Below are 26,894 nucleotides of genomic sequence, written 5' to 3' on the forward strand. Positions count from 1 at the left end.
CAATCAGAATGAGAAATTACCTAGTTATCTTCATAACTATAGCACTAAAGTTTTTCTATTTATAACCCTATTCCTTGAAGCCTGTCTCAAGGCCTCCAAATCAGGAGTGCCTGTGGCATTTGAAGGTGAGTGTGTGTGTGCAAGGGGGGGGGGGGGGGGGGGCATCACGCAAAATGGACATGGAGGGGGTAAGACTCTTCTATCCGTTCACTCCTTCACCAACAGCAGCATCAAAGCAATAAAAAGGTTATGCATGGACACACACAAACGATGACAGCTGGATATACATTGGAAGAAAAGGGCCATGTGTGTAGATTGATTGTAGGGTTTAACGTGCCGACGTAACGCAGGCGATGAGGCGTGCCGTAGTGGAGGGCTCCGGATTAATTTTGACCACCTGGGGATCTTAGACGTGCGCCAAAATCTCGTACAGGGAAATGTGTGCACGTATTTAAATACTTTAATGCTACGCTCCTTAATTGAACCTTGGCAAAAGTACTTTCTGTGGAAATTCTTGAAGAACATTCAACATATCTGCCGTTCATTATCTACCACCCCCCTCAAAAAATTCAGTCATGTTTCCCAATCAAAAGATAGGTAAATAGGATTATTCTATTTATCTGAAATAAGAGCATCTGGCACAAGCTATGTTACCTGAAGGATCAAATGAGTGCATGCCCACTGACATATCTCACTTTTGACATTCCACAAATGCTGACACCAAATATTAACATACAAGAGTACATCAGTACAGTATTAACTTGAGCACGCTAAAGAGTTTAAGTATGAATAACTGAAAGTAACCAAAACAGTAGGTTCTTTCAGCTGGCAAAGCAGAAAGCAATAGCAGTAAGCACAGCCAAGCAGGTACCATGCTCGATTCTCATTGCGCCAGCACAAGTTTTGAAAGCGCATGGGGTTAAAAAACCCAGAAAGCATCTTAGCAGTCCAGCCTTAATTTTCAAAATCAACCTGATCATCCAGAAAATGACTTCTCTGGTCGTTTAGCATAAAATCTTTTGATCTGAGTTCACACCTGGACCCCTGGAGAGGGAATGTGCAGGTTGCAGAAACAAGCACAGCAGCTTCAAAACCTTCAGCTAAGCATCTACCACCCTGTCAAAGAGAGTGCAAGCGAAGTTGCCCCCGAGGGGTGCTGAGTGGCAGGTGCATGCTTCCCACTGTTTCGCTGTCATGCATTAGAATAGAAGAGACACGGTGCAGGTGCAAATTGGCATCGATTTATTAGCACAAAGCCTTGCAAGCATCTAACCAAGTGCAGAAAAATTGTGAGCACAAGAGCAGCACAAGCCACGTGAACATTCCTCACTTGGTGTCAGTAGAGCAATGACAATCATGCCAAGCTGTCTCATCGCTTCCTCATTTTACTGGGTGATGCATTAACTGGCACAGACTGGGGCTGGCATATACAACCTTCAGTTTCCAAAGGCACACCCACCCAAACTACAGCTACAAAAGTATCCAGTAAGAAATGCAGGATGGGCAAGCTTTAGGGTCAAGTACCAAAATCCACAACAAGTAGCCACACTTGACACACGAGCACTATACCCATGACAACTTCCTCCGTCATAACGACAGACCGTCTTATCTGAAACATTTCCCCTTGCGCTCTTCAAATGTTACGCTTTGACTTGGCCCTTATCCTAACAATCAAACTGGAGAAGTGCCTTCTCTTTTGTCTGAAAATGGGCGTCTGTGTTCGCAGATGGATTGTGGAAGGTTTTCACAGGCATCGAAGCAGGTGCAACTTTTAGGTTGGGACTTCTATTAAAATAGATATTCATACCAAAGGAAGGTGTGGGAAATACCTACCCTTAACACCTAAACTTAACGGTAGTTCAGTTACAATGGTACATGGTAATGAAGTTTCACTCAACAGCTAAACTTCTAACATTTACCGAATGGTTGTTTCTTTTTTTCTGTGCTGCTTTCAAAAACATTGTGCTGTGACAGCATCATAAATGGGGCTCTAATACATAACCACTGAATCAGAATTGGCTCTTGCGCAAAAGAGGTAAACGCAACAGAACAATGTCACAGGCCTCCTATTGTACGTCACAGCCCTATTCCTGCCATTTACCCTACAAATGGACAAAATTGTGCAACTACTCGAACCACACCGGTGCAGCTGTGTGTGATCTGCACATGCACTGGGAGAGGCTTCTTTCCTGCAGTAGTTGGCTGATGATGATAATGATGATGATTTGTCAAGGGATGAGCTGCAAGCATGATTAGTACCTCAACTTGACCTCCCCAGGCTGTGGTGCTTGAAACCTGTGAGCAGTAATCTTCATATTCCTCTGAATGATGGGAAGAAAAAAAAAAAGTGGCTTAAGCAAGCAGTCGACATACAACAAAACACACTCCCCTCCCAAATGCTATAAAGAAAATGCTTGAAACAGTTACACTACGTACATAATGCCATCAAATAGACCAGTAACTACCATAAATAACTCTCAGTGAAAGCAACGTTTTGGATAGTACAACCCAAGCACGCACCAAATGACCTGGATTAAACCATGTTGCATTTATAAACATTAGCCCGTGTTGTGCACAAATGTGCTACTAGGTATTACCAGAAAACATAGCCACGAAAAATTGCATGTGATCTTTTGTTTTTGAAAGTCAAATCTGCAACTTGAAATTTTTCAAATGTGCTTATGTCATAATTTGTTGAATTCTCATGTGATCTATTGCATGCAGTGCAACACACCAATGACTTGACCAAGAACTTTGACACACCCTGCTTGACGAGAGGGTGTATACGTCCAGTTGGCCTCATTACCTCCTGGCAGCTACGCACTACATGCTCCCCTCTAACTTTTTGCAAGTTTTAGTGCATGTCAGTTAAACCATTACATCTACACCTCTTGGTTGCACCATTGCCACCTCCTCCTTTGCAGCACGCAAGTTTTTGAGTGCTGCAAGTTTCTGAGCAGTGTGCATGCGCGTGCAAACATTTGTGGTGCAGAAGTCCAAAGTATATTTAACTGATGTCCTGTGACAGTGTACCAAGAAGGCTGCTTATGCAAAGGCTTGCAAACGGAGAGTCATACTACCACCACGTGTGATTTCAGGCAGCATCTGCAAGGCTATAACCCTTTCAGGGTCAATGACGTACATGTACGTCCCTAGCGAACACCCTTAAAATGATCACTGACGTACATGTACGTCATCACTGGCATGTTTAAAAAGCGCGCCTTTTTTGATCATTTTTCTCGCTTGGCATGTGCTGTGCCACACCGCGGAAATTAGTGAAATTTTTTTCTTGCGCCGATGGCTCTTCTTTTCTTATGCTTTGCTACAGCTGTGTGCCCGCTATCGCTTGCGCTTCGGTTTCGTCCTCCGGGCGCTTCTTGCGTCCGCGAACCCTTAGAATTTTTCTTACGTTACTCATGAATAAACCACACGTTTGTAACAACACAAACGATTTGTTTATCACTTTATGATCACCCAAAAGAAATTACAATTTTTTTTCTCAAAATAGATTCGTCTGAATTTATATCAGCAATAAAAAAATCTATCCTCTGGGGCCACATTTGGCCAAAAAATTTGACCCTCAAAGGGTTAAAAGTTTGGCCACATTTTGCATGCCCTGCACACGTCTTGTTTACTTCCTAGAAATTACATAGAAATTCATCATACTGATACTTCTGACATTCTTTTGTTGTTTCTCAAGAGAACTGTGATCATTATAGTTCGTCAGAAAGTTATAATAGAAAATAGTGTGAAAAACAGCAATAGGATGAAATAGCAATTGTAGTACGATAGTAACACTAGCAGTGTACTTGGGCTAATACTAAATCCTTGTAGCCCAAAGATGCCTCCAAACCATCAACAAAGCTACATACTCATGTTTGTTTCTGCTTGTTTCATTCCATATAAAAGTTTTTACAATGCTTTTGGATTGGACTGATTTTTTAAAACCAAGTGAAACTTATCTGAGAAACTATAAATTGCAGTTTTCGGGTTTCCATTAGAAACATACTTGCACCAATTCTGAACTATTTCAACGAAATCATTATCCATCTCATATTCGCTCCTGGCACCTGTGGCTAGCCATCACCACTGCCAAGAAATTAGAAACGACCTTCTGGCCTTGTTCGTCATCAGTGGCTGTCCAACATTTCCAGAGTTTCTGCTACGCCGTGACAGTGCCAATGAAAGCAGATAATTCAGTGCAGCTTAAGTGCCAGAATTATGATCCTTTATGCTAAAATAAGGTACAAATACAAAAAAAATCTGAACATTCTTTTTTTAAGGTTTGGATTAAGTTTTAATTTGTGCCAAAAACAAAAAATACCTATTTGCAGTTTTAAGCTTTACTACAAGTGGCGTCCTATTTTATACCTCATGGTTAGCACAGACTTGCTTTGTGCAAGGTTTACATGTATTGGGCTTTTTTGCACCGCTGCCGTACTGTTCCGAAAAATCCCCCCACCAATGCCTCCCCGAAACATGCATCATACAGTGAAATTCGGAAAAATGTGCACAAGTTGTGGCAAAGTAAACTTCATCTATCATTTATTCTTTGCCATCTCTGCATATTTGCAAAAATGTAACAATACAAACAGCAAAGGCACACTGAGAATCAATCCAAATAGCACCACTATTCACAAAGTATTCAAATTTTTGAATATCCGCACACCTCTAGTAAAAATCAATGGCTTCATATACACAATAAATAAAAAAGATTTAGGCATTGTAGAAGTAAGATTGAATTTCATTTCCAATGTCAATGTTTTTGACTGTTTACACAAGTACAGAGAAAGATTATCGGCTACCTGCAGTCATCATATCTCCACTCTGTTTGCTTGTCAGAAAAGGAAGAAACTCTTCAGCATGGGACAGCATGTAGTCCGCAGTTTCCTGCCGAAGTTCGCTCATGGTTTTCTAGAAAACATACAAGGGTGCAGAACAAAAAAAGAATCAGAATTAAAACGATGTCTGTGCCACCTGCACAGAGTACATTTTAATACTATAATCTTTGGCCACACAAAAAAGACCTGTAATTTATATCCTGCTTGACACTTATGTTTTTTACACCATACAGAAGACCCTTGTTTGTGCATCAACACACTCAAATCAGACCCACTAATGTTTAAAACATCCAAGGTTTGCTTACATTTAATTGTTTTCACAGCTTCCATAGACTAAACAACGATGTTTTACATGTTTATAGTTTTGAAGGAAAAAAAAAAATCTCAGCAACTAAAGGGATACGGCCAACAGCAATAGCTGTTGATGCACGGCTATGCCACTATGATGATTATTGAAGGACAATATTTCATACAGTATATCAAGATTTCACACGCAGGCACACTATGTGCGCATATGTGGGTGTTGGCATTGGACAGATAACCCTCCTTGGGTATACTACAGTCAAACCCGGTTATAGCGAACTGCAATATGCGCCACGATTGGTTCAATATATCCAATAGTTCGACATAGCCGAACCCGCCTATAATGAGTTTATTGTTATGAGTTCGCAATACGCGGGAATCCCCCCCGCCACCCCCGCATGCAGAAACAAACAAAACATGTCGTTACCATGCACAAAGCAATCGGTTTATTGCAAATAATAAAGCTACTTTCCGCCTTAACTGCCTACTTCCAAAAAAAAAAAAGCGGTGATTTTTGTTTTTCCTTTCATTTTGGCAGCGTCAACTAGCACAGCATTCTTTACACGAGACATTGTTTTGAGTCCGTGTCCTTCAATATCGAAGAAATATTGGCGGATGACATCGACTACCGAAAGCACTTCATTAAGCGTCGGACGGCTTTCACTCACAACATCCTCTGCCTCCTCGGTGCTTTTCATCAGCATTACGACGGTGCTGCTGACGGTGCCCACGTCCGAGGGGCTTACAGTGACGGTAACGTCGGTGTCGACACTCAGGAAATCTTCGAAGGACACTCCTTTCGGCACAGCATCGACAAGGTTGGCAAGCTGCCGTCTTGGTCCGGACTCACTGACTGGGCGGGTTCCGTTGTGAGTTCCACGCGTCGGAAACAGTTACAGAAAGTGTCGGGCGTCATGTCGCTCCACACAAGATGCAATTCTCAGTCGCGGCCTTTGCTCAATGGTCGCGGCCAATCAACATCTCAATCGCCGCTCCGAGACCATGCATTTTGGTGGTCATTCTAGATACGCCGACTTCGATTTATCAGATGTGAACTTCGTTATAAGGAATATGTTTCGCGTGTATTTCCGTAACTGATTTATTTTTGTTCGATATATAGCATAATTCGCTCTATCTGGCTTCGTTATAGTCAGGTTTGACTGTAGTACTAATACCACTGCAGTGTTTGGTCCATCCCCCATGTTTGTATGCGTGTTCATGCATGGGCATGGTTCTGTAACAGCAGCAGCATGTACTTTTGATGCTGCTGTTTCCAGCTGCGGTGAAATCTACAAGTCATTTTGAATTTTTCTTCCGCCTTCTGGGTCATTGAACAGGTCATAAAACTTGAATACACAACTTAAAATAATAAGTTGCCAGCTTATGTTTGTTAAATAAATAGAACTAATTCGCCATAAACATGCTGCTATCCATTTATAGAAACATTGGGGCTCGTTATGAACTTGTTCCATGCCCAAGTGGCCACATTCCAAGAAGGCAAAATTACTTTGCTGCCTCAAAAGTGCTTTATTCAACCTTGTTTCCAGCTCTTAAAATGTCTCAGCATTTCGTGTGATGCCAAAAGCATCAACTATCCTGTAACTTCCGCTGTGCAGCTAGCAACAATCTAATGCAAAGTACTTGCAGCAACTCTGCAAGTTAATTTTAATCCTACGTATTGCTAATCTTAATTTCAAGGCAAGAAGGTTTTGTAAGCTCACCATCCAAATTCTTGTTAACACAAGACCTTAAACATTACAGTGGCTTCATGAAGGAATCAGAAAATGCTTAAAAAACATTCTGGAATAGTGGTTTTCACAAATCACACAACTAGGCTATTAAAAAAAGTATAGGACACTATAAATCTCTCTCCAATTCATGAAAAAACAAATTAGCTTCACCAGATCTTAATTTTTAGTGCTTAAAATTGCTCCCTTTGGGGGAAAAAAAAAAAAAAAAAAAGAGGGAGAAGCACAACTTGCACAGTGCATTCAAAGGCCTGAAGGTTATGCATGTTTGCTAATATTGTGATGGGTCTGGTGGTAATTAAAATGTTTGCAAGTAACTTAAGCTTGCAGCTCTGCTTGTAGCACCAAAAAATTGGGGCCTGTGCAAAATATCTAAGCAGATGGTAACATCAGAAACCGAAAAACAAGTGTAATGTTCCTCACTTCGATATTAAGGCACACTAAAACAAAGAGAAAGAAAGCTTCAAAAGTTAATATTGTACAAGGGTACACAGTTGTAACCGAATAAGGGGGGCATTATTCCTAGCTCTGCAGTGATAGGAAAGGCTTATAGTAATGAATTTTCCATTTTCATTCAAAAAACTCCACTTGGCTCATCACAAGTGAACCAGCACAGTATGTCTGCATTACAAGAGCTAACAAGGGAAAGGCACTTTGTGCTGCTGTCACAAAAGACTGCCTGGCGTGCCACCAATACAGCACGGTAACCAAAGAGGGCCATTATGCAAGAGCTTACCGAGACTCCAAGAAGGCCAAGCTGGTGCTCCATTGCTTTGTACATACTAAAGGACAGAACATAATATTTATTGTTAAAGGTGACATCACATAATGCTGGCACACAAAGAAAAATTTGAAAGCAACAGCAAACAGTGAGCCTGCCCACATAAATCTCACCAAATGATGTCCTTACACCACAGAAGCCCTAGTCTGGCCCCGCAAAAGCCAAAAGATTTCGCCTGCACTTTAACCACTACATAATGCCTTCGAATACCAATCTACAGGCACAAAGGCTTGGTTCTGAAACCCAGCTAGGTCAAAACAGTGAGGTGTCATTCTTGATTGTTTCATTGATGCAATAAAGCCATTATTAGTCTCTAGACACTTCCACTTGCTCGTGGCAGACCCTGTCAGCCAAACCACAAGGGAGAATCACTGGCACTGCAGAGTGTTTGTTATTCATACAATTGCTTCAGGGCAAAATACCTGAAAACCTCTGCCGTACGCAGCTCCCACAGCATACATTACGAGTTCTAAATACTGCTCTGGTAGAACCCAATAGTTCTGCTCCTTTGGGTTAAATAAGCATCACTGAGCTTATGCAAATGCTTTGCCACCAAATGCACCCTTCCCAGACGCACACCCCTCGTTGTCCTATCAATCCACATAAAGTTACCATAGATTCCTAGGCCTTTCAACCTGTTATGAATATGCCCGAGATCTAATTGTCAGTGAAAGGAGACAACGTACTGTGGGAAAAAAAAATGCATGTGTGTGCCACAAAGGACTACCACTGCAAAACCAGCCATTACAAACACAAATGTTTATACGGGCAAATGTAAGAAATTTTTGTTGACAGAAATTTTATGCCAGTTTTCATAACTTCAATGTGCTAAATAAGAAATACCTAGACTATATTTTTACATCTGCAAGAATAGCAACAGGCTTAAAACACCTGGGTCTCAAACACTGTTGAGCCACTGACTCCTATACGCCTCGAGTGCTGCCTGTAAGGGCGCCACTGAAATCCTTCTAGCGGCCCGTTTCGAAAGCAGCCACGGGACCCTCCGGCCTGCTCTCCACTGTACCCGCTACTTTTGGGGCACGCTCAAGACTGAGACTTACTGTTTGAATGCGTTCTAAATACATATTAATGTGGAGCAGTCACTCTGTTCACAAACGTGGTGCATTTACAAGAGTGTAAACATTTCTGACGCTATCTTGGTGTGGTGCATTCCACCTGTATGAGCGGGGGTGTGTGTCACAGTCCATTGTCGCAAAGCTGCTTGTGATTCCACTGCCCTGAAATTTACTAACAGTGTCTCCACAAGCAGCGTTCCCCCAGATGGTCATGCTACGGCTATACACTACGATATAAATCAGTTTTGTGCGCTTACATAATCTAGCGGAGCAATCATACCTAACAGCACGCCAGTTACACTTGCAAATATCATACCTCAGATATTGATCACTACCTGGGACGAGCATTGTGGTATAAATTTTACGAACATTCTACGAAAGAAGTATACATTCTACAAAAGAAGTATGGGGGATAATACAAAATTATACCCATGGGCCGGCACCCAACAAAGAATTTAATGCTGGGTCGTCTTGTCCTTAGTTGAGAGCTCGCAAGCATTCATCATCTGCTACATATATCCTCCGCAAGCAGCGCGGCGACGGCCTTATAGAGTAAGCCACATCCGTGACTAAACGCTTCTTTGAAAGATCACCATATGACACAGGAAGCCTGCAGAAACTAGCACCAACTAAAATCAGAGGGCCTTATTAGATACCACACTCTTTCAGTGACACCTCTTATCATTTCTGAACTGCCTACCCTGAACTTCAAAAAATGCGTCGGCCCAGTGATCAGCTGTTCGTTGAAGTCGGAAAACAAGAGGAAAGTGATTGTGTGTGTGATTACTAAAACCTCAATTTCATTCTGCATTCAGACACAAACGATAGTTAAGCATCCTCCTCCCCCTCAACACCATATCCTGTGCAATAGCAGTGTTGGGTCTGCCGACTCCTACCTGGCCGAAGTTTAGACGAGCGTCTTTAGCATTTACAAAACTGCACTGGTTTTGTTTTTTCATTCCCATACGAGCTATTCTGTTGCTTCCCGACTTGCAGACCATTCATTATTCCGTAGTTTCATTAACTTTCCTTGGTTCTCGCTATTCATCTAGGCAAACACTAATAGTATGGCAAACACTAATAGTATCTCACAGAAAGGGGAAATAAATTTTGGTACAGTGCCACAATTCATGCCACAGTAGTTAATGTCAAACACAATAAATATTTCCCTCAAACAAACCAGACTTTTTTAAGCATCAGGGAAAAGTGAGTCGAGTGATAAACTGTGGATGAAAACTACTTATAGGCCAACTGCATCCAAATTTAACTTCGGCCAAATTCACTTTGAATGTACAGTACGTACCGCCAAACCAACCGGGACATGACTGGTAGCCCCGTGAAATGCGTGGTTAATTAATCAGAAGCATTTAAAATAGCTCTGTCACAGGCGACGCTGCACCTTCCGGCAGATCGCACAAACAGCCATGAAGCGGAAGTGACAATGCGGCCGGCCCTGCGCTTTTTCCTACGGCCAGCCAGGAGAACCGGTCGAGCTCTGCTAGGCTGCTTCTCCTAGGACTGTAGCGAGAGTGAAGTGTTGTGCGCAGGTTCCCTCCAGCCAGCCGGCTGCAAGGCGTCTGCTCGCTCGCCGGCTGGGCCGGCTGGAGCGTCCCTTCAGCCTGGCCGTAATGGCCGCACTCTTCTCAGTTTCACTTTCAAAATACCAATTTTTGATGGCCGCTTGCACCGCAGATACGCGTATTTCAGCTGTCATACTTTGTATCTTGCTGTTTTTTTAGCCAGACTATACGAAAATAACGGTTACAAGAGGTTGAAATTTTGAGTGCCTTTAAGCGAAAAAAGGGTCACACATGCACTTTATTTGACGACAGTCAGGCCGAAAATTGTTTCTTTCCACATAACAACTTCCTAGAACCCTGTGGGGGCAATAAACAAAGCAGCTGCATTAAATCAATTTAAGGTGTTCTACTCCATTTTTTACCTCATAAAAGTTACCTGCAAGCTTGAAATTGGTCAAACTGCACAATTTTGGTTTACAGTGTTTACAAGCAATTCAAGTTTTAAAACACAACAAGTGGCTAAACAACGAGAACTCTATGTGGGTAGTATATATGCGCCCTTCTAAAACAGATACTGTATTTAATCGAGTGGTCACAGCTGCATGTAAAAAAAACTTGTTGACGTAAAGAGGAAAGCAGAATTCTTCACTTTTATGACATGAGATTATATATTCCACATTAGGAGAGCAAAAATGCTGTTGCTGTATTAGCTGATTTCCGACAGACATTTCTCCATAAATCCAGTGTCTGCGTTTGAAATTATCAAAAATTCTTACCAATTCCCATCTGAAGGAACCTGTAAAAAAAAAAAAATGTAAGCAAAACTAACACAATGTCCAGTGGCTACAAAAGAGGCACCATATTCAATGACAGGTAAGCAACTTTGTGCATCATGCTGACATTATTAGTAACCACACACTGCAATTACCCAAGAATTAATGCTTTGCCATTACATTACACCACACACAAGTTCCAACATTTTCTCAAGGCAAAATTTTCTATGGAGAAGTAGCATGGCTTTACAAAGAACAGTTAATGGCAATGCCCAGGAAAGGCCTCATTTAGCTTTTATGTATGTACCAGAAAACAATATAAAATCAACCTCTATGGCGGTACAATGCAAAATGACACCTTGCATTCAATGTTGCTTCCAGCCATGACAGCAAGTTTCACGAAAAGAAGTTGTCACTAGGGGAGTGCGAATACTCGAATATTCCAACACAAATCGAATAGTACCTCTGCAAATAATTCGATTTAAGAATCGAATACCCACTATTCGATTTTTCGAATGGCTGAGTGGATTTTCCGTATATGCTAACTCTGTGAAAGCGAAAGAAGTTCACGCACGCTAATGTACTGTTGCTACACTGTCTGCTCGGCAAGTTTCATCCAAAACAAGCTTTTGATGAGTATGCCTTGCAGGGGCCATAAATTTTGCCCCACACATGGAGTAATTTGTGATTGCATCGATAAATCGTTCCTCCGTGCCGTCGTCGTCGACTGTTACGGCAGCTTCCAGTAACGCAATCACTGCCGCTTTTGTTGTGTTTGTGACAGCGCCTCTGTTAAGGTAAAATCAAAAGAGGTTCTGGCCTTTTTTAATGCAGTTGGTGTATGCTTATTGCATGTTTTGTTTTTGTTTTGTTTTTTCAGGGTGTCGAACTGGAACCGAACCAAATAAAAAACCGGAACCAAACAGGTATTTTTGCCGCAACTGAACCCAAACTGTTATTTTTTGAGTCGGCTGAACCCAAACAGGAACTGAACCGAAAGAAAAGATAACGGTTTCCGGTTCATGACAAAACGGTTCGACCATCCCATTACTGATGACGGGTGGTCAGTATTATGAGCGGATTCTTTCTTTAACGCGCCATCAACTTCGCAATCTCTCGCGCGAAACGACTGCACACCACGGTGAAACGACTGCACACCAATATTGCAATTAAGGCCCCTAATTGTCATGGTATGTTGCTGAAAGTCGAGCAAGCAGGGTGCAAGGCTGGGAAGAAGAAATGTGAAATTCTTTGCAGCCTGCACAAGGTTTGAAGCACCACTTCGCCCTTCCCGCGGTTGCCGGTACGTTTGTCACCACGCCCCCTAAGGGGACTTTAAAGGCTCAATAAAACGTTTGTCGCTCTCTCTCTCTCACTGGGACAGTGCAAGTGCAATCAGTCGACGAGATTGTTGCACTGTGTACCAGCCAAAGTTCAAGCCCTACATTTTCCTGTGACTATTTGTAGCCCCTAAAGAGTGCTGAAATTTTGGCTTTTAGGTACATGCATAATTGTAAGAAATAAAACAACAGCGCCACAAATGGGGCACAGGAAGAAAGAGACGCACATATGTTTGTTTTTGGTTCGACGCATCGGCTTTATACAAGTGAGGCGGACCTCACACAACACGAAAGAGGAAAAAATAGGGCAAAGGGGCAAAGAAATAAGATTTTTAAACGTACTACAGGGGGACAAGAGAAGATTGATTGATTATGAAGTTTAACCCGCCTACGCTACGCAGCTGATGAGGCGTGCCGTAGTGGAGGGCTCCGGATTAGTTTCGACCACCTCGAGATCTTTAGCGCACGGCGAAATCTCGAACACAAGGGTGTTTTCGCTTTTCGCCTCCATCAGAAAAGCGGCCACCGCGGCCGGGAATCGCGCCCGTGTCCTTGGGCTCAGCAGCACATCTCAGCCACTGAGCCATCGCGGCGGGTGGGATAAGCGAAGAGACGAGTCAATGCGAAATTCCGAGCGTCAATTCAAAATTCTAGAGACTGTGTTTTTTCGAATTGAGAGATGTGCCCAGCGTTGGGCACTGGACGTTTGGTTTCACTGATTTCCACTAGAATCTTCGGAAGTCTCTTGTACAGGAGAAGCTGCTCTTCACAGGCGGATAAAATGCCCTGTTGTGTGTGCATGCGTGTGTGAGCGTGCTTTATGTGGAAGGTTTTTATTTGTTGATTGTTTTGTAACCGGAATGCAGGTAGCATTCGCTCTTGGCTATCGTGGTAGCAAGCCCAATAACGAAGGGGCCGCAGCCCGTGGTCGCCGGTATTTTTCTGCCGCGTCTTCTTACACGCTTGACAAGGGACCCTAAATAGGCCATAAAAACAAACCCCTACCTTGCCTTATTTGAAGGAACTGCCTTTGGTGACTCGTTAAACTCCATTATGACCTCACGGACGTTGTCTTCGTAAGAAGTGGCGAGAAACACCAAAAAGCTTTCAAATTTTCTGCTACACAGCATCAGCAGTGACATAACAAGTAATTTATGCAGAATGGGCAATGTCTTAAAAGTCATTGTTAGCATCCAAGCAGTACAATAAAATGAAGCAAGGGACACCAATAAATAACAGTCATGTCTCTTAGCAGTGGCTTTATGTAGTCTCTAGGACGACAGTAGGGGTGGTGAAAAAGAGGCTGGTACGTTTTCTGTTACATCTGGCCTAAATTTTAAAAATTGACTGTAGTATTGCACCACGCTTATTTGAAGAAAAACAAATACCAATAGTTAGAGTGAAGAAAAATATACTTGAGTTTTATGGTGAATTTAAGTTATACAAAACCGATTTTTCGCACTTCGCTAATAATTGAGCCCTGAATTGATTTGCGAACTGGTTCAAGCTTCCGAACCGGTTCAGCGCATCATTTAGTCGAACCGGAACTGAACCGGAACGAAATGAATGTTCCCGACCCTGAACCATAACCGAACCGGTATTTTTTCCAGTTCGATACACTGGTTTTTTTTTATACCACAGGGAATAGTGGAGGCTTGTGCACGGAGACTGCAGTGCAAGCTTTCCTTCCGGAACATTATCATTCATGCTTCACACTCTCCATGCGCTTCGGAAGAAGTGCCTTACTGTGCTCCGTGATTGTGGTTGCACAGTGTTTTAGTGTCACATTTGTTCATGCCTGCAAAGTGTTCGCTTCAGAGTTATGAGGTGCTGTCTAGTCATTGCCTATGATTGCAGTCAGCAACTCCAGTGCAAGTCGTTTTTCAAATGCATATCGTGTTCGCTTCAGATTCCTGAAATACTGCCTCATCGTGGCTCAGTAATCGGACTGCTGCAAATGGGAGTTGAAAAGTGCGTTCTTCAAGTTGAAAAAGAACGCCGTGACTCCCGAACATGCGAAGAAGCTTCTGTTTTCACCAAAAACTTATAAACAATTGAGGTCTGTAAAAGAAATTGATATTCGATATTCGGCTTTTTTTCCCAATTCGATTCGATATTCAATTCGAAAGTTACTATTCAGTATTTGCACACCCATAGCTGTCACGTATACACTAACCGAACTGTACAAACTGCTCACTCAGTACACGTCAAGCTATTATATGTTCTGCGATACATTACAAAGCTTAGTGTTAAAGGAGTACTGACACCAAAATTTTATGTTCCTTTTTTATTGATTTTATCAATGCTTAACAGCCTGGCGAACCCAAAACAGCACGTTAAATACTTGAGGGCACGATAATTAATTACATTTAACGGCCTGAAAATCGTCCGTTTTGGCTTCCCGCGCTTCCAGTCCGGAGGGCGCGTGTGGCAGGACCACGGAATGACCTCACCGCTTTGTGCGGACGTCAAAACACCGCAAAGGCCAGAGGAGGCGTTGTTTCAACGCCCCCCCCCCCCCCCCTCCCCCCTCCCCCCCCCCCCCCTGCGTCGGAGCTGAGCAGATGAGCTGCCTGAAGGCGTTAAGCCTAGAGTTGCGGCGGAAATTTGGTGACCATTTTCAAATAAAGACCTGATGGTGGCTTCTGTTACGATTATGGGCTTTATTATCGGCTCTTTTCCCGCGTGTGGAACTCTATTTTTGGTAAGAGTGACTTTCTGGGCAGCGGTTATGCCCTCGGTGTATCACTTCGTGAACATGCCAGCGCACAATCGCAGCTCGCCGCTGGTCGCCGGGCCGCACGCGTGAAGTGACGTCACGAGTTTCTGATGCGCATTGGAGGCAGACAGCTACATCACTTTTTTTCCCTCTCACGGAGTGATGTAACGCTGATGTCCATTTGCTGTGCACCACTCTGTGTGCTGTTTCATCGGCGCGATAAATCAGACCAAATTGAAGTATGTTCCACAGGTCGCAGGTCAATCATATTTCACCCAGGGTATTCTATTGTGTAAAGGAAGCGAACTGTGTAATAATATTAACACCAAAAATTGGGGTCAGTACTCCTTTAAGGTCAAATTGTGCTAAGTCTTGCACTTTCATCTTTAACAAATATGAACCAGAATGCTCACATTTTGTTAACATACATGTTGCGATTCACCGTGTTCTATGCTCAATTAGTTAAAGTAATAACTGTGCCTCGAAGGGAAACTTTTTTAATGCTACGTCTGCTAAATGATAAAAATACGACAAATGCACAGAATGCTTACATTTTTTTTTACAGAAGGTGAAGTTTTTTCCCCCCCTAAAATAAGCTAGAATATGCCTCCCAGGGGCTCACAATCACCAACATTGAAACCTATGCACATGCCGTGTAGCCGCACCCCTACGGCAGGCGCGTGAATGCTCCTTTAAACACTGCATGTCCTCACGTACACAAAGGCTTGTACACACCCCAAAAAGCTAAACATACCATCCACTTTTTATCTGAGGGATGCGTCAAGAAGATCCAAAAAACTTTTCGAAGCCCTCGCATGCCTGCTCCAACACTTCTAGCTATTATAAACTCTCATTAGGAGCCATCCACTGCGCTAAGCATCCGCTAACGAATGCAGAGGAGACATCGTGTCCCTGGGGTCAGACTGGACCCATATTTTAAGAGAAAGTACGCAACACATGAGGGCATAGTGGAAACACGCATGGATCTGAAACTAGGTTACTGTGTATAAGCTGTCCTTCAAGACGAGACAGACGTTTAACATTCATCACCCTGAGTTTTCTTTTTTTGCTAAGCACATAAATCAAAGCCACTAACTGGCAACTGCCTACAAAATGGTATAACTCGTCATGGCACCCTGAAGTCACTGGGACCGGGAAGGTGTCGCATTTCTGTTTTTACCCCTGCTGCTACATTTGTTCCAGCGCTACATTTGTTCCTCACAATGTCACTTGCAATGTGCCAGAGAAAAAATTACATACACTGTGGCCTGTGGTTGTATTTTCATTTATTTTTAATCTTTTTTTTATCAGGGTGCTGTGTCAAGAAAAACATTTACAAGGACAGAAGATTCGGATGAAATGCTTTTTCCAGTCCAGCATCCACTAGAAAGCTGAGAACCTTAGTAATCCCGAGTGGAAGGACCAATGGCAAAGGGAGAGTAGTATGGCTGCACACAATCAGGCCTATAGACAGCACTCGGGGTGATGTGCTTGTTTCCCCTTCAAATGCGCATCCTTTGTAAAGTGAACAAAAACTGAGTGAGAGCTATGCAAAACTCATGAGAAACATTAGCAGGTATTCCATCTGGACCCTTTGCAGGTGGATTCTTACATGAGAAAAACTTTAGGGGTCCACTTTATCACAGCAAAATAGATATTTGCAATATGTAACCGCCTGACTTCCCCCCCACCTTTTATTTAAATATTGAGACAACATCCTGCGTGATCCCTCTCAGATGAAGTTTTTGTTGCGTTACAAATTGAAAGCTGGCTAGAAATACTCTTGTGCCAAGAACACCGCCTGACTATCAAGACCCAAAAATTCTAAACATGTTCGATTATCATGTTGTTTTCAAGGAACATCGCAACAACTGTACAGAACAATTTGCACCCAAAATTTCTGCTCTTTTTATTAGGATAGAATTCAGATACTGGAATGAAGCAGGGTACCTGCATGCAAAAAATTGAGAATTTTGCACATTCGTCAAATTAATTTACAACCCATTTAATGTTAGAGACAGACAGCTGCACGAGCTTTGGTTGTGCAGACAAAGATTGGCTCTGGCAAAGCGGATGAAGCTTTTATTAAAAGCCTCCAGGTACACCTAAGCAGTTCTTGCAAGTAGTGAATGCGAAAGCATTTATGTCCCAGTGGAACACTGCAGACAGAGCTCCTTTGAGTGGGTATGTTGACATCACAGCCAATGGGAACTGGTAAATCAGCTGTCAACACCTTTGATGGCAGATGCCGTCGTCATTGGCCAATGCACCTGAGTGGGTACTATGAATATTGTTATGCCTATATGCAGCCTTAACCCATGGTTACATTAATGTTCAGCTTAGTGCTGTCAAACTCATTGTACCTCGAATGCATGCACCAGTTGTCGACATTTCTGACGTTTTAAAAATAGAAGGCCACAACGCATTCACTAGGTCCGCCTTTAGTCACCTAGTGCCATGCAGCCAAGTGGTGTCAAGGATGTACACTCAACTCAACTCGCATTCTGAACGCCCTGGGATTGATTTCCATACAGGCCCAGTTTTTATAATTTTGCTTTTCAACTATTCCCTCTGCGCCTCCTGCCATTTCAGGAGCTGTTTCGCTGCCACAGACACTGACTCTGCTCAGTCAGCCATTTAATGTTTTCACATTAAAACCTCTAATGAATGAGCAAGTGCACCTTTAAAAGCAAGTACAGAGGCTTTCTGTTCCAACAACGATGTAATATGATCATGCGCAACATTAAAAAAAGAAGGTTATACTTATCGTGCAAAGTGTTTTTTCGTATTATTCTTCGCATACAATTGAGATTGCTACCAGTCAGAAGAGAGAACAGAGAATAAACCTACACAACTTAGCACATCGGATTGAAAAAGACAAGCATCCCAAGGAACAGAGAATATCTGCAAGGCTGTGATTGTGAAGCACAAGCCTCCTGTGGGCACCTGTGGTTCGACTTAGTAGGGAAACACAAAGAACAGAGCTACTAAAACAAAATCAAGACTGACCTTTACCACCATCACAAAATTTTTTTTTCGAGAGGCCAACTAAACTGAAACAGCAGCATGCTATAACACAAGCCAGAATGTACCAAGAAGGAGGATGACAAACAACACACAATGAAGTAGAAATACGACTTTTTAGTAAAATAAAGTTAACAGTATCTGTAAATTACCTGCGCTCCCGTTCCTTTTTTTGCCTACCCACAATACACGGTAGTGAAAACCCACTACAAAGCAAATAGAAGCGGCAGCACGGCACCAGGGTTCAATGTTTGTGTCTTACCTCGTGTACAGCCAAGCCCAGCTTAGCCAGAATCGCTCGCAGTGCTTTCCCTTCGATAGCACGAGGAAGAAATGCGTTTTCCACTTCCTGCTCAGCAATTTCCTTCTCACGTTGCACTTCCTTCTGCCGTTTCTTTTCCTAACACAGCAGTCATCAATAACTATCAATCAAAGTACGTCACAAAGCTACCTATGCTCTGATTTTGTGCGTTAATCCAACAACAGCAACAATGTCAACCACAGCTAGGAACACAGTATGGAAACTGCCTGGCACAAGTCAGGCTAGGAATTCATGAAAATAAATTATGACCTTACGATATAGTTAACACCTTGTGGGCACCTTTTTATGCTAGTATTAGACTAGAATAGCTTTTGAACACGCAAACTGCTACTTGCCAGTAAAGTACGGTGCCAAGACATCTATTTTAGCTTTTCCACCCGCTTTCCTAATGCAAAAAGGTGTGAGCAGCTTTAAAATGGGCAGAATACCACTCACAGACCACTTTTAATGCTGCACTGGTAAGATTTCCATCTGCTCTCACCATTCGCGTACAGTGAAATTACCATGGCATTTACATACCTAGGCTTTGAGAAATTATGCTATGATTGTGCAACGCCCGGTTAGTCTGCGTACAGAAAATGCAGTCTAAGTCCTCCCCATTCAGTGTAAAGGCAAACATGAAAATCTCAGACAAGTAATGCTTCTAGTATTTACAGTCCTCTTGAAACACATCTGTAAAAAGCTTTCTAATTGCTCATTTACATGAATTTACTAATGCAAGCTGCTGAGGACAATTAAAAAAAAAAAAGCATCTTATAAGCTCTGTTACAGTTGCAACAAATAGACATGGCCTCATGCATGTGAACACACTGTGTGAATCCCAGCCATTGAATTGCTCCCGCTCACCGTTTGTGCTTTCCCACATAGCGCTTTTCACACTTACTTGTATTGCAGATGGGTGCCTACAAACAACTTTGCATTATCAGTAGGAGAAGTGATTGCCCAATGTGGGTGGGCCCTGCCAATTTTATGCTGTCCTATTCCACCTCACTCGAAAGTTGGAAACATCCACTTAACAAAAAAAAAAAAAAAAAGAGAAAGAACAGCACCCCAGCATTCCTCCCTACTGTAGGAAATTCATTAAGATTTCTGAAAAAAAAAATTTTAAGCTGCCAATACCAAACACGGTATCAGAAAGTGCAACATGCCATCCTATCTCTCATTAAGGCGCAGTGCAGGATGAGGAGCAAAATAAAATTACGACTCGTCTCGTCGGCAAGGACAACGCTATTTCAGCTTTCATCCGGTCCTTACTAATGTGCCAACTGGCTTAAGGGGGGCCCACCTGTTAACATTCCCCATGGGACTTACTTCATGACCCATGGGCTTAAAAACCATCTCATCTAGCACCAATACGAAAAGTTGTACAAATATATCAAAATGTTACTAACGGCCTAGTTTGCTTACTTTAGATTAGATATATGTCACTTGTGCACTAAAATAAAAAATAAAACTCTCGCGTGGTAGACCACAAGCACCATCTATTAAAAAATAGATAAACTAAAATTCATTTCTTTGTTTATTTTTTATTTCAGTAAATATGGGCTATATTTCTAACAAAAAAGCAAACTAGGCTGCTAGGAACATTTCGATGGATTTGTAAAACTTTTCGTGTTGGTGCACGATGCCTTTTAAGCCCGTGGGTCAAGAATTAGCAAGTCCCATAGGAACATGATCAGGTGAGTCCCCCCTTAAAGGAGTACTGACACGAAATAATCATGTACAGTGTCGTTTATTCGTGTCAGTTTCGGTTTTGACAGAACGAACGCCAAGCGGCCGCCATGACAGGAGGGTGGACGTGACGTCACCATTCTTGTCACACCACTGCCGGTCTGGACGGGCACGTGAGCGAGCACACGTGCTTGCCCAGACCGGCCGAGGTCGTCACCATCCCCGCGTGCCCGGGCAGCCTGACGTCAGTCCCAAAACCATGACGTGTAGACACGGCGTAGCAGCGCGCGCCAACCGCAGCCAGCGCGTCGGCTACGTCACGGGAGCCCCGACGTCGGCAGTTTGGGGCAAGGAGCAGATGATGTCATGCCGGCCCGCTCTGGGCTTTCTCGTGCGGGCAGAGATTAAAATGGATTTAAAATATGTTATACCGAACGGCTACTGTTGAAACTTGCTCGGTGATATGTTCTGATAAAAAGGAAGCATTTTACATAGTTATCTCAGCTTTGAAATTTCGTGTCACTACTCCTTTAAAGGAGCCATGAAGACAAAATACAACTTTGTTTAGTTTGAAACAACTAGGCTTCAGTACCTCATCCAGCTTTATTCCAGCTATGAAAGACACTTTTTAACCAAAAAACCGCAAGAAGTATAGAAAAACTTCCGAATTTCGCACTACAGTGACGTGTTATGGGCAGGAGTGACATCATATGGGCCAGCACTACAAACAGAATTTTCAGTGTGTTAACTGCACATTAGCATTCAAGTGATGCGATCAAACGGAGTCATGTATCCAAGCGATGGGTTATTTTGGCGGCCGTCAATCCCACAAACAAGATTTTGTGACGTCATAGAAGTAGTTCGGGAGTCACCACTGCTTCACATGTTCTTTAATATCTCCATTATTTGTTCGAAGTTTGCAATAAAATTGGTATCATTGTTTGGGGACACAGCAGTCTTTGTAATGAAGCCAACTAGTACTTTGTCTCCATGGGCCCTATGAGGAAAAAGATAATACTCCCATTCCCCAAATTATTTATCTACTGCTAGGAAAAACAAAAATGTAACCAAACATTTTCAGTTGTCACAAACCTTAATTTGTAATTTGTACATACTAGAGATGGGCAGATCTCTTAAGTAATTCAGGAATAGTGCTCGCTTTTGGTTTGCAGTGCAGTTTTACTGTTCGAAGTTTTAGAATATCTAAAATCTGTGAATAGAGGAGTTGGCTCCACTGCAGAACATGCGGTATTTTCAAGCTTGACCCTTAAGTGGGCTCTTCTGTGCACATTTCAGCTGTGCAAAAATGCCCAACATGTTTAAACCTGCATATCATGTGTGCCAACTCTGGTGCATGTGCACTAAGTGGAAGGCTAATCATATGTAAAGCACATAAACCAAAAAAGATAAGTTGTTAACAAAGTAGCATTAGTGAGGAACCAACAGCTACAGCTTACTGGCTATGCTAGCCACAAGATTGCAAAACAAAACAACAAGTTTAGAACAGCACACAAATGATGAAGCTAAATAGTTACAAACTGTCTTTTAAAAAAAAAAAGTATACTAGCATTCCTTGCGGCATTGCTGGATGGGTTTGTGTGAATGCCCATTATATTGACAAGCACTCCTCGAGGCCCAGCAGCACGCTTCCAGCATGTTAGATATGGAAGGGCCTCACTAATTTGTAAACCAAGCTATAACCAGCTGACAAGTGGCTAAACCTTGCAAGACAGAAATTAGTAAAAGACCTGAGAGTGGAGTGAACTAAAGGTGTTCCTTGTGCTTTGCTATAGGCCAATGCAATGCCCAAGAATGCTTCCTTTGTGATGTCCCATTTGTCGCCCTCTAGTCGTCTTATTGCATTTCCTGCAGAAGGCACTGCTATTACAAGCCTCCCAAGATTGACTAGATCACCTCCAGGCCATCTGGGTGCAAATCATATGTACTATTATGAGCAATATGAAAGGGAACACGGGAGCGCGTGCCAAACAGCCTCGAAACAGACTCGGAGCGATACGCGGATGGCGCTGTGAAAAACGAAGGGGGAAAGGAGGGCGCTCTTCCAGTAACTATTGGCACCCCCACCACGCTGTGATTTCTACAAAGCCGCAGCTTACGGCATTTCACCGATAATATGGTATCGTCCGACAGCCGATAAGACGCACGGCGGGAATGGGAACAGTTGTTAGAACAGCGTCCCCCTTTCCAATTTGTTTCCGACGGCGGCCGCTGCTTATCACTCGTATCTGGGTCTGAGGGTGTTTTTTACGGTTCCCTGTGTTCCCTTTCATATTGCTCATAATAGTACATGAAACGAGGAATGCCCCCAGGAAGGCCCCTTAAAATTGCTCCTGCTTTTAGGGTAACTTTCGCTTTACTAGGCTTTTACTGCATAATTCAAGCAAAAGAAAAAGATATTTACCCTGCGTTTTTCAGCTTTGCTGATCTTACTTTGCTTAACCATGTTCTCATCGCACAGGCTTGCAGCTTCGAGTTCACCAGTCACTCCGTCCACCTGAAATGATGAGCAAGTCCTTGTACTCGGTAAGCGAGTATCACCCCTATGGAACCTTGATATCTATTTCAAGACGCACATGTCGTTTGGTGAGAATTCTCTTACCTCTTGGTGACCATTGGCGACACCATTAGTGCTTTTCATCACATCCTGCAAGGCAGCCAGCTGTTTAAGGTCGTTCCTGTGTTTCTCTTCCAGCTCAGCCTCAAGTATGGCAACCTCTGCAGCAATGTCCTTCTTCCTCTTTTTGTCTCCTTTTGGTACCGAGTGCTTCAGGTTCTGTATTTTGGCTGGGACAAAATTGGAAGACAAGGTTAGGAGCCACTCTACTCTGTGAAGGTGGATGACCAGTGAAGCTTTTCAGCACACGACAAATAGGCGACAGAATTTAGGCGAAAAGTACGAGCAAATTATCTCTCTCGAGAATTGACGGCTGTCAGTCCTAGAAAGAGTTTTGCACCTCGGACATGAAACATGCATAGGACCATAGCCATAAATTTTGCTGTCGTGGAACGCGGTTAAACGAAGTTTCTTGAGCGAGAGCTCGGTTTTTACGCCAAGAGTGCACAGTGAACACACACACACAATGGCACTGCAAGACCAAGCACACACACTGCTCAGCGCAGCCACCAGTCTAGGCGTGAACATGCAGCGAATTTGGATGCAGCGAATTTGCATCATTTTCTGGTGCCACATGCCCTTACTCTTTCCACCTATTCCCCTCCCCTTGGAACAAGCAATTAGACGCTTTCACTGAGCAACCACACATGGCTCTGGCTACACCTTGGCTGAGCTTGAAGGTCAGATTGATGCTACAAGGAATAAGCTGTTTTCTGGGTTTGACCTGGAGTAATTAGCTTCCCTAAAAAGGCACATCCACCCACACCAGTTAATTGGCAAAGCCTCAAATGCTTTGTTCAATGGTTCCATATTTGTGCCTCTCAGCATGGTTCACAATGTGCACCACAGTTACATAAGCAAGTGGCAGGAAAAAACTGAATGTCTCTCAAACTGCGCATGCAGACAGAACAAGAAAAAACAATTTAAATAAATAAGTGTTTCGATGGCCACTGAGCTGACCCGTGTGTGTGCTTAGGGCACCATGCCCTAATTTTTATCGTAGCATCAGTCGGTAAATGACAGACTTCAATATTAGACGAGAACCGAAGGCAGAATAATATATCGCTTGAACTGTAGAATCCGATCTTTTGCAGCTTTTCCGGCTTTTGTTTAGAAACAGGTTTTTCTCAGTTTAAAAATAAAGCTCGCTGTGTGCTGGTGGCATCCCATACAGTAAGCAGCAAGTCCACTGAATGGTCTGATCAGAAAGTGAACTCGCATAACTCAACTGCGGTAATCTTTGTCGGCGACTGTGGCAGCATATGAGTAATAGATGACCCTGGCACTAAGAAGCGATGGCAGTTTGTGCATTGCCTCTCGTAAATCTTCTATACTACACTTGAACCCCAAAGCGAAACACGAACAAAACCGAAATTGAAACAATCATGTAGTGTTGTTTAAGTAGACGTTTGGTGACGCTTGCTACAAGGTTTGCTCTACAAAAGTTGCCAGATGCTTTTTTAGATTTGAAGGCACTTATTTAGTAGTTTTTTGTGAAATTAATGCTCAAATAATGTCGACCAATTCCCTTCTGGCTTTCACAATTTCATGGGGCGGCAAGACCATTTTCATGGTTTTAACATTTCATGCAAATAAACAGCTGCTGCTGCCACGGGTGGTTTATTTGTGTTTTCGGCACTGTATTCAGCTAATCACCTTGTAAATTCCATCTCATGTAAGTATTGTTTTTATTTTGGAAATGTTCAAACCATCCTTCCCCCACAACCTTTTCTCACAAAACTTGTAAATTAATTCTGAAAAAGGGATGGATTGCTCTTATAAATTTAGAAGTGAGGCCTTCACTTTTGTGGCTTGCAAAATGCAGCAGATGCCTTTTTCGGTGGTTTTACCTTGATGCTACATACCGTACTTGCTGGAGTACCAGTCACACCATTGTGTTGGTCACACTGCCCCATAATAGCTCCTTTCATGAAAATTTTTTGCAGCTAAGTCATACTTCCCCTAATTAAACCACTCCTTCACACCGTCACATGGTATTTTTCATATTTCACGGGTTGTCCTTATGAGCCAGAAAAAAATGAGTACACAGTAAGTCACTGAAAATACCGCAGTTAGATGTCCCTGCTGAGTACCTACAAGTGCTTCATTGGCACTTTAATAATTAGAGCAGTGCTTGTCGAGTTAGATAATTACAATTACCTAATTAAATCTTACTAATGAAAAAATACCTGCAGCTAATCCACCATACCACAAACATAATGCACTAGGTTTCCTTTCACCAATTGCTCTTTTTTAAAACCTTGATGCATGATAGTTGGGTCACCCTGTGCAAGTCTTCCCTGCACTGTAGCCTTTTAAAGGGACCCTGCAACACTCCTTGTGCAATGCAAGTAAACCAGAGTGACATTTACATTATATTGCCAGGAATACCTGAGCCAAATATTACACATGCACGTGAAGCGGTAAGCACACAAATCGTTGTGAAAGACGCGGAAAAACCAGCCGCGCTCTCTTCAATTCTCCTCATTATGTACCCATGGCATGGCCTCGACGTCATTTGGCCCATGGCTGTCCTATTGGCTGTCGCTGGTCAACTTCGCGGCTTATTTCCCGCATTTCCTGTGACGATCCGCCGTCATCAGCGCTGTGTACCAGCCACTTCTATGCCTGCACCTGTACGCACAGCTTTGGCGTTTCTTTTATGTTTTGAGTGCGTGCAGAGTTTGAGTGACGGACTCACTACTCCCCTTCCAACGAGACCACTCGACAACAAACGTTTATTGCTTCAAAAACGCCCTACCAGCCTGAGCGCGCGCTTGCGAGCAGGCACTCATGCCTGCTTTTTAGTGGCACCAGACCGGAAACAGACCCTTCCACGTTGCGGAGAAAAGGAGAAAACTCCCCGGCATGTGATATATCGAAGGCCGCCGAAAAGGACGCCGCGAGTCGCCCCCCTCTCTGGGAGAGAGCGTGCAGCTTTCACCGCGTTGACCGCCGTTGAGTTGAGAGGGTCGAGTTGAGACTACTACTATGTGCGTTTTATTGGCGCAAGGGCGTCTGAGGCCAAAGAGCGCCAAGACAATGTTTGTTCACGTTTATTGCTAAAATACCATGGCGATGATGGTGATGTACTTGATAAAAAATAGTGTATAGATGGCTGTAAAGGGCCCTTACTCTAAAAGGGGAGGATGATTAAGATGAGAGGTAACAATGATGATGTTTAAGTGTGACAGTGCTGGGGGCATCATAACATGACCCTAGCTCCAGCGATGGCAGTGACGTCCATGAAACCTGTTATGAAAACGCTCCGAACCACCCTCACTGTCATCGGGTGGCCCTGATGTCACACATGGTACGAGATGAGTGCTAAAAATCCAATGTCAGCGAGGTAGGCTAAAAGGCGTTCACTTCTGATCGGGGGTTGATCGAATAAAAACAAAGATGGGTGTAAGGGTATCGTGTAGGTGTATAGTTCGGGGAAGTGTCGTTTCCTTGCTTCATGGTATGCCAAACATTCAGTCAATACGTGGAGAACTGTAAGTCGTCGTCCGCACTTCTCACAAGCAGGTGGTGCTGTTCCGTTTAAAAGGTATGAGTGAGTAGCATGTGTGTGACCTATTCTTAATCTACATATTGATATTTCTGTGAACCTGTTCCGTTTGTCTGTGTTGTATTTCCCTATTTGTGGTTTTATAATGTGTAGTCTGTTTTCGATTTGTGTGTCCCACTGTAACTGCCAGCGCCTCCGAATCCTACTCCGAACCGATTGCTTCATGTCTAGGTAGGGAACATGTGGAATATCTACAACACTGCGGAGAGCCGCCACAGCGGCATTCTGGTCAGCAATTTCATTGCCCGAAATGCCGCTGTGCCCAGGTACCCAGCAAACTATTACAGTGAGTTTTAGAGCGTAGGCAGCCATTATGGGTCGAGTTGAGAGTTGATTTCTCATTGCGCATAGTTTCGGTGATAGTGAATGGATTTTCATAATTCTTGAGGAGGAGATTGCTGGGACAATAGACTTTACCCCAAAATACATTCCGAGCAGTACATGGTAAGTGTTGCAGTGTCCCTTTAATGCTTGGAAGCTCTCATATACGTACGGTCACAACTTCCTCTCACACCCGATTTTTTTTCCAGGTGAGCACCGCTGCGTAAACCAGTTTTTTTTTTTTTGTAC

At 43.1% G+C, this 26,894-nt stretch overlaps 1 protein-coding gene across 3 annotated transcripts in view; it reads right to left on the reverse strand.

Moving 5' to 3' along the window:
- Positions 1-26,894, reverse strand: part of LOC144155131 (deubiquitinase OTUD6B-like) — a 54,698-nt gene that overhangs the window by 20,444 nt on the left and 7,360 nt on the right. For 2 of the 3 annotated variants that reach the window (XM_077686392.1, XM_077686393.1), the window contains exons 2-8: positions 22,739-22,923; positions 22,541-22,633; positions 18,388-18,525; positions 11,046-11,065; positions 7,629-7,674; positions 4,806-4,914; positions 2,260-2,321 (exon numbers count right to left, since the gene is read on the reverse strand). In XM_077686392.1, coding sequence (XP_077542518.1) covers positions 2,260-2,321; positions 4,806-4,914; positions 7,629-7,674; positions 11,046-11,065; positions 18,388-18,525; positions 22,541-22,633; positions 22,739-22,923 — 653 coding nt within the window. The remainder of the gene's footprint in view (positions 1-2,259; positions 2,322-4,805; positions 4,915-7,628; positions 7,675-11,045; positions 11,066-18,387; positions 18,526-22,540; positions 22,634-22,738; positions 22,924-26,894) is intronic. The other variant, XM_077686394.1, reaches the window with a different exon arrangement.

Source organism: Haemaphysalis longicornis, unplaced genomic scaffold (assembly GCF_048455015.1).
Source record: "Haemaphysalis longicornis isolate Haplotype H1 unplaced genomic scaffold, Haemaphysalis longicornis Haplotype H1 scaffold_1, whole genome shotgun sequence".
Classification (NCBI taxonomy): Eukaryota; Metazoa; Arthropoda; class Arachnida; order Ixodida; family Ixodidae; genus Haemaphysalis; species Haemaphysalis longicornis.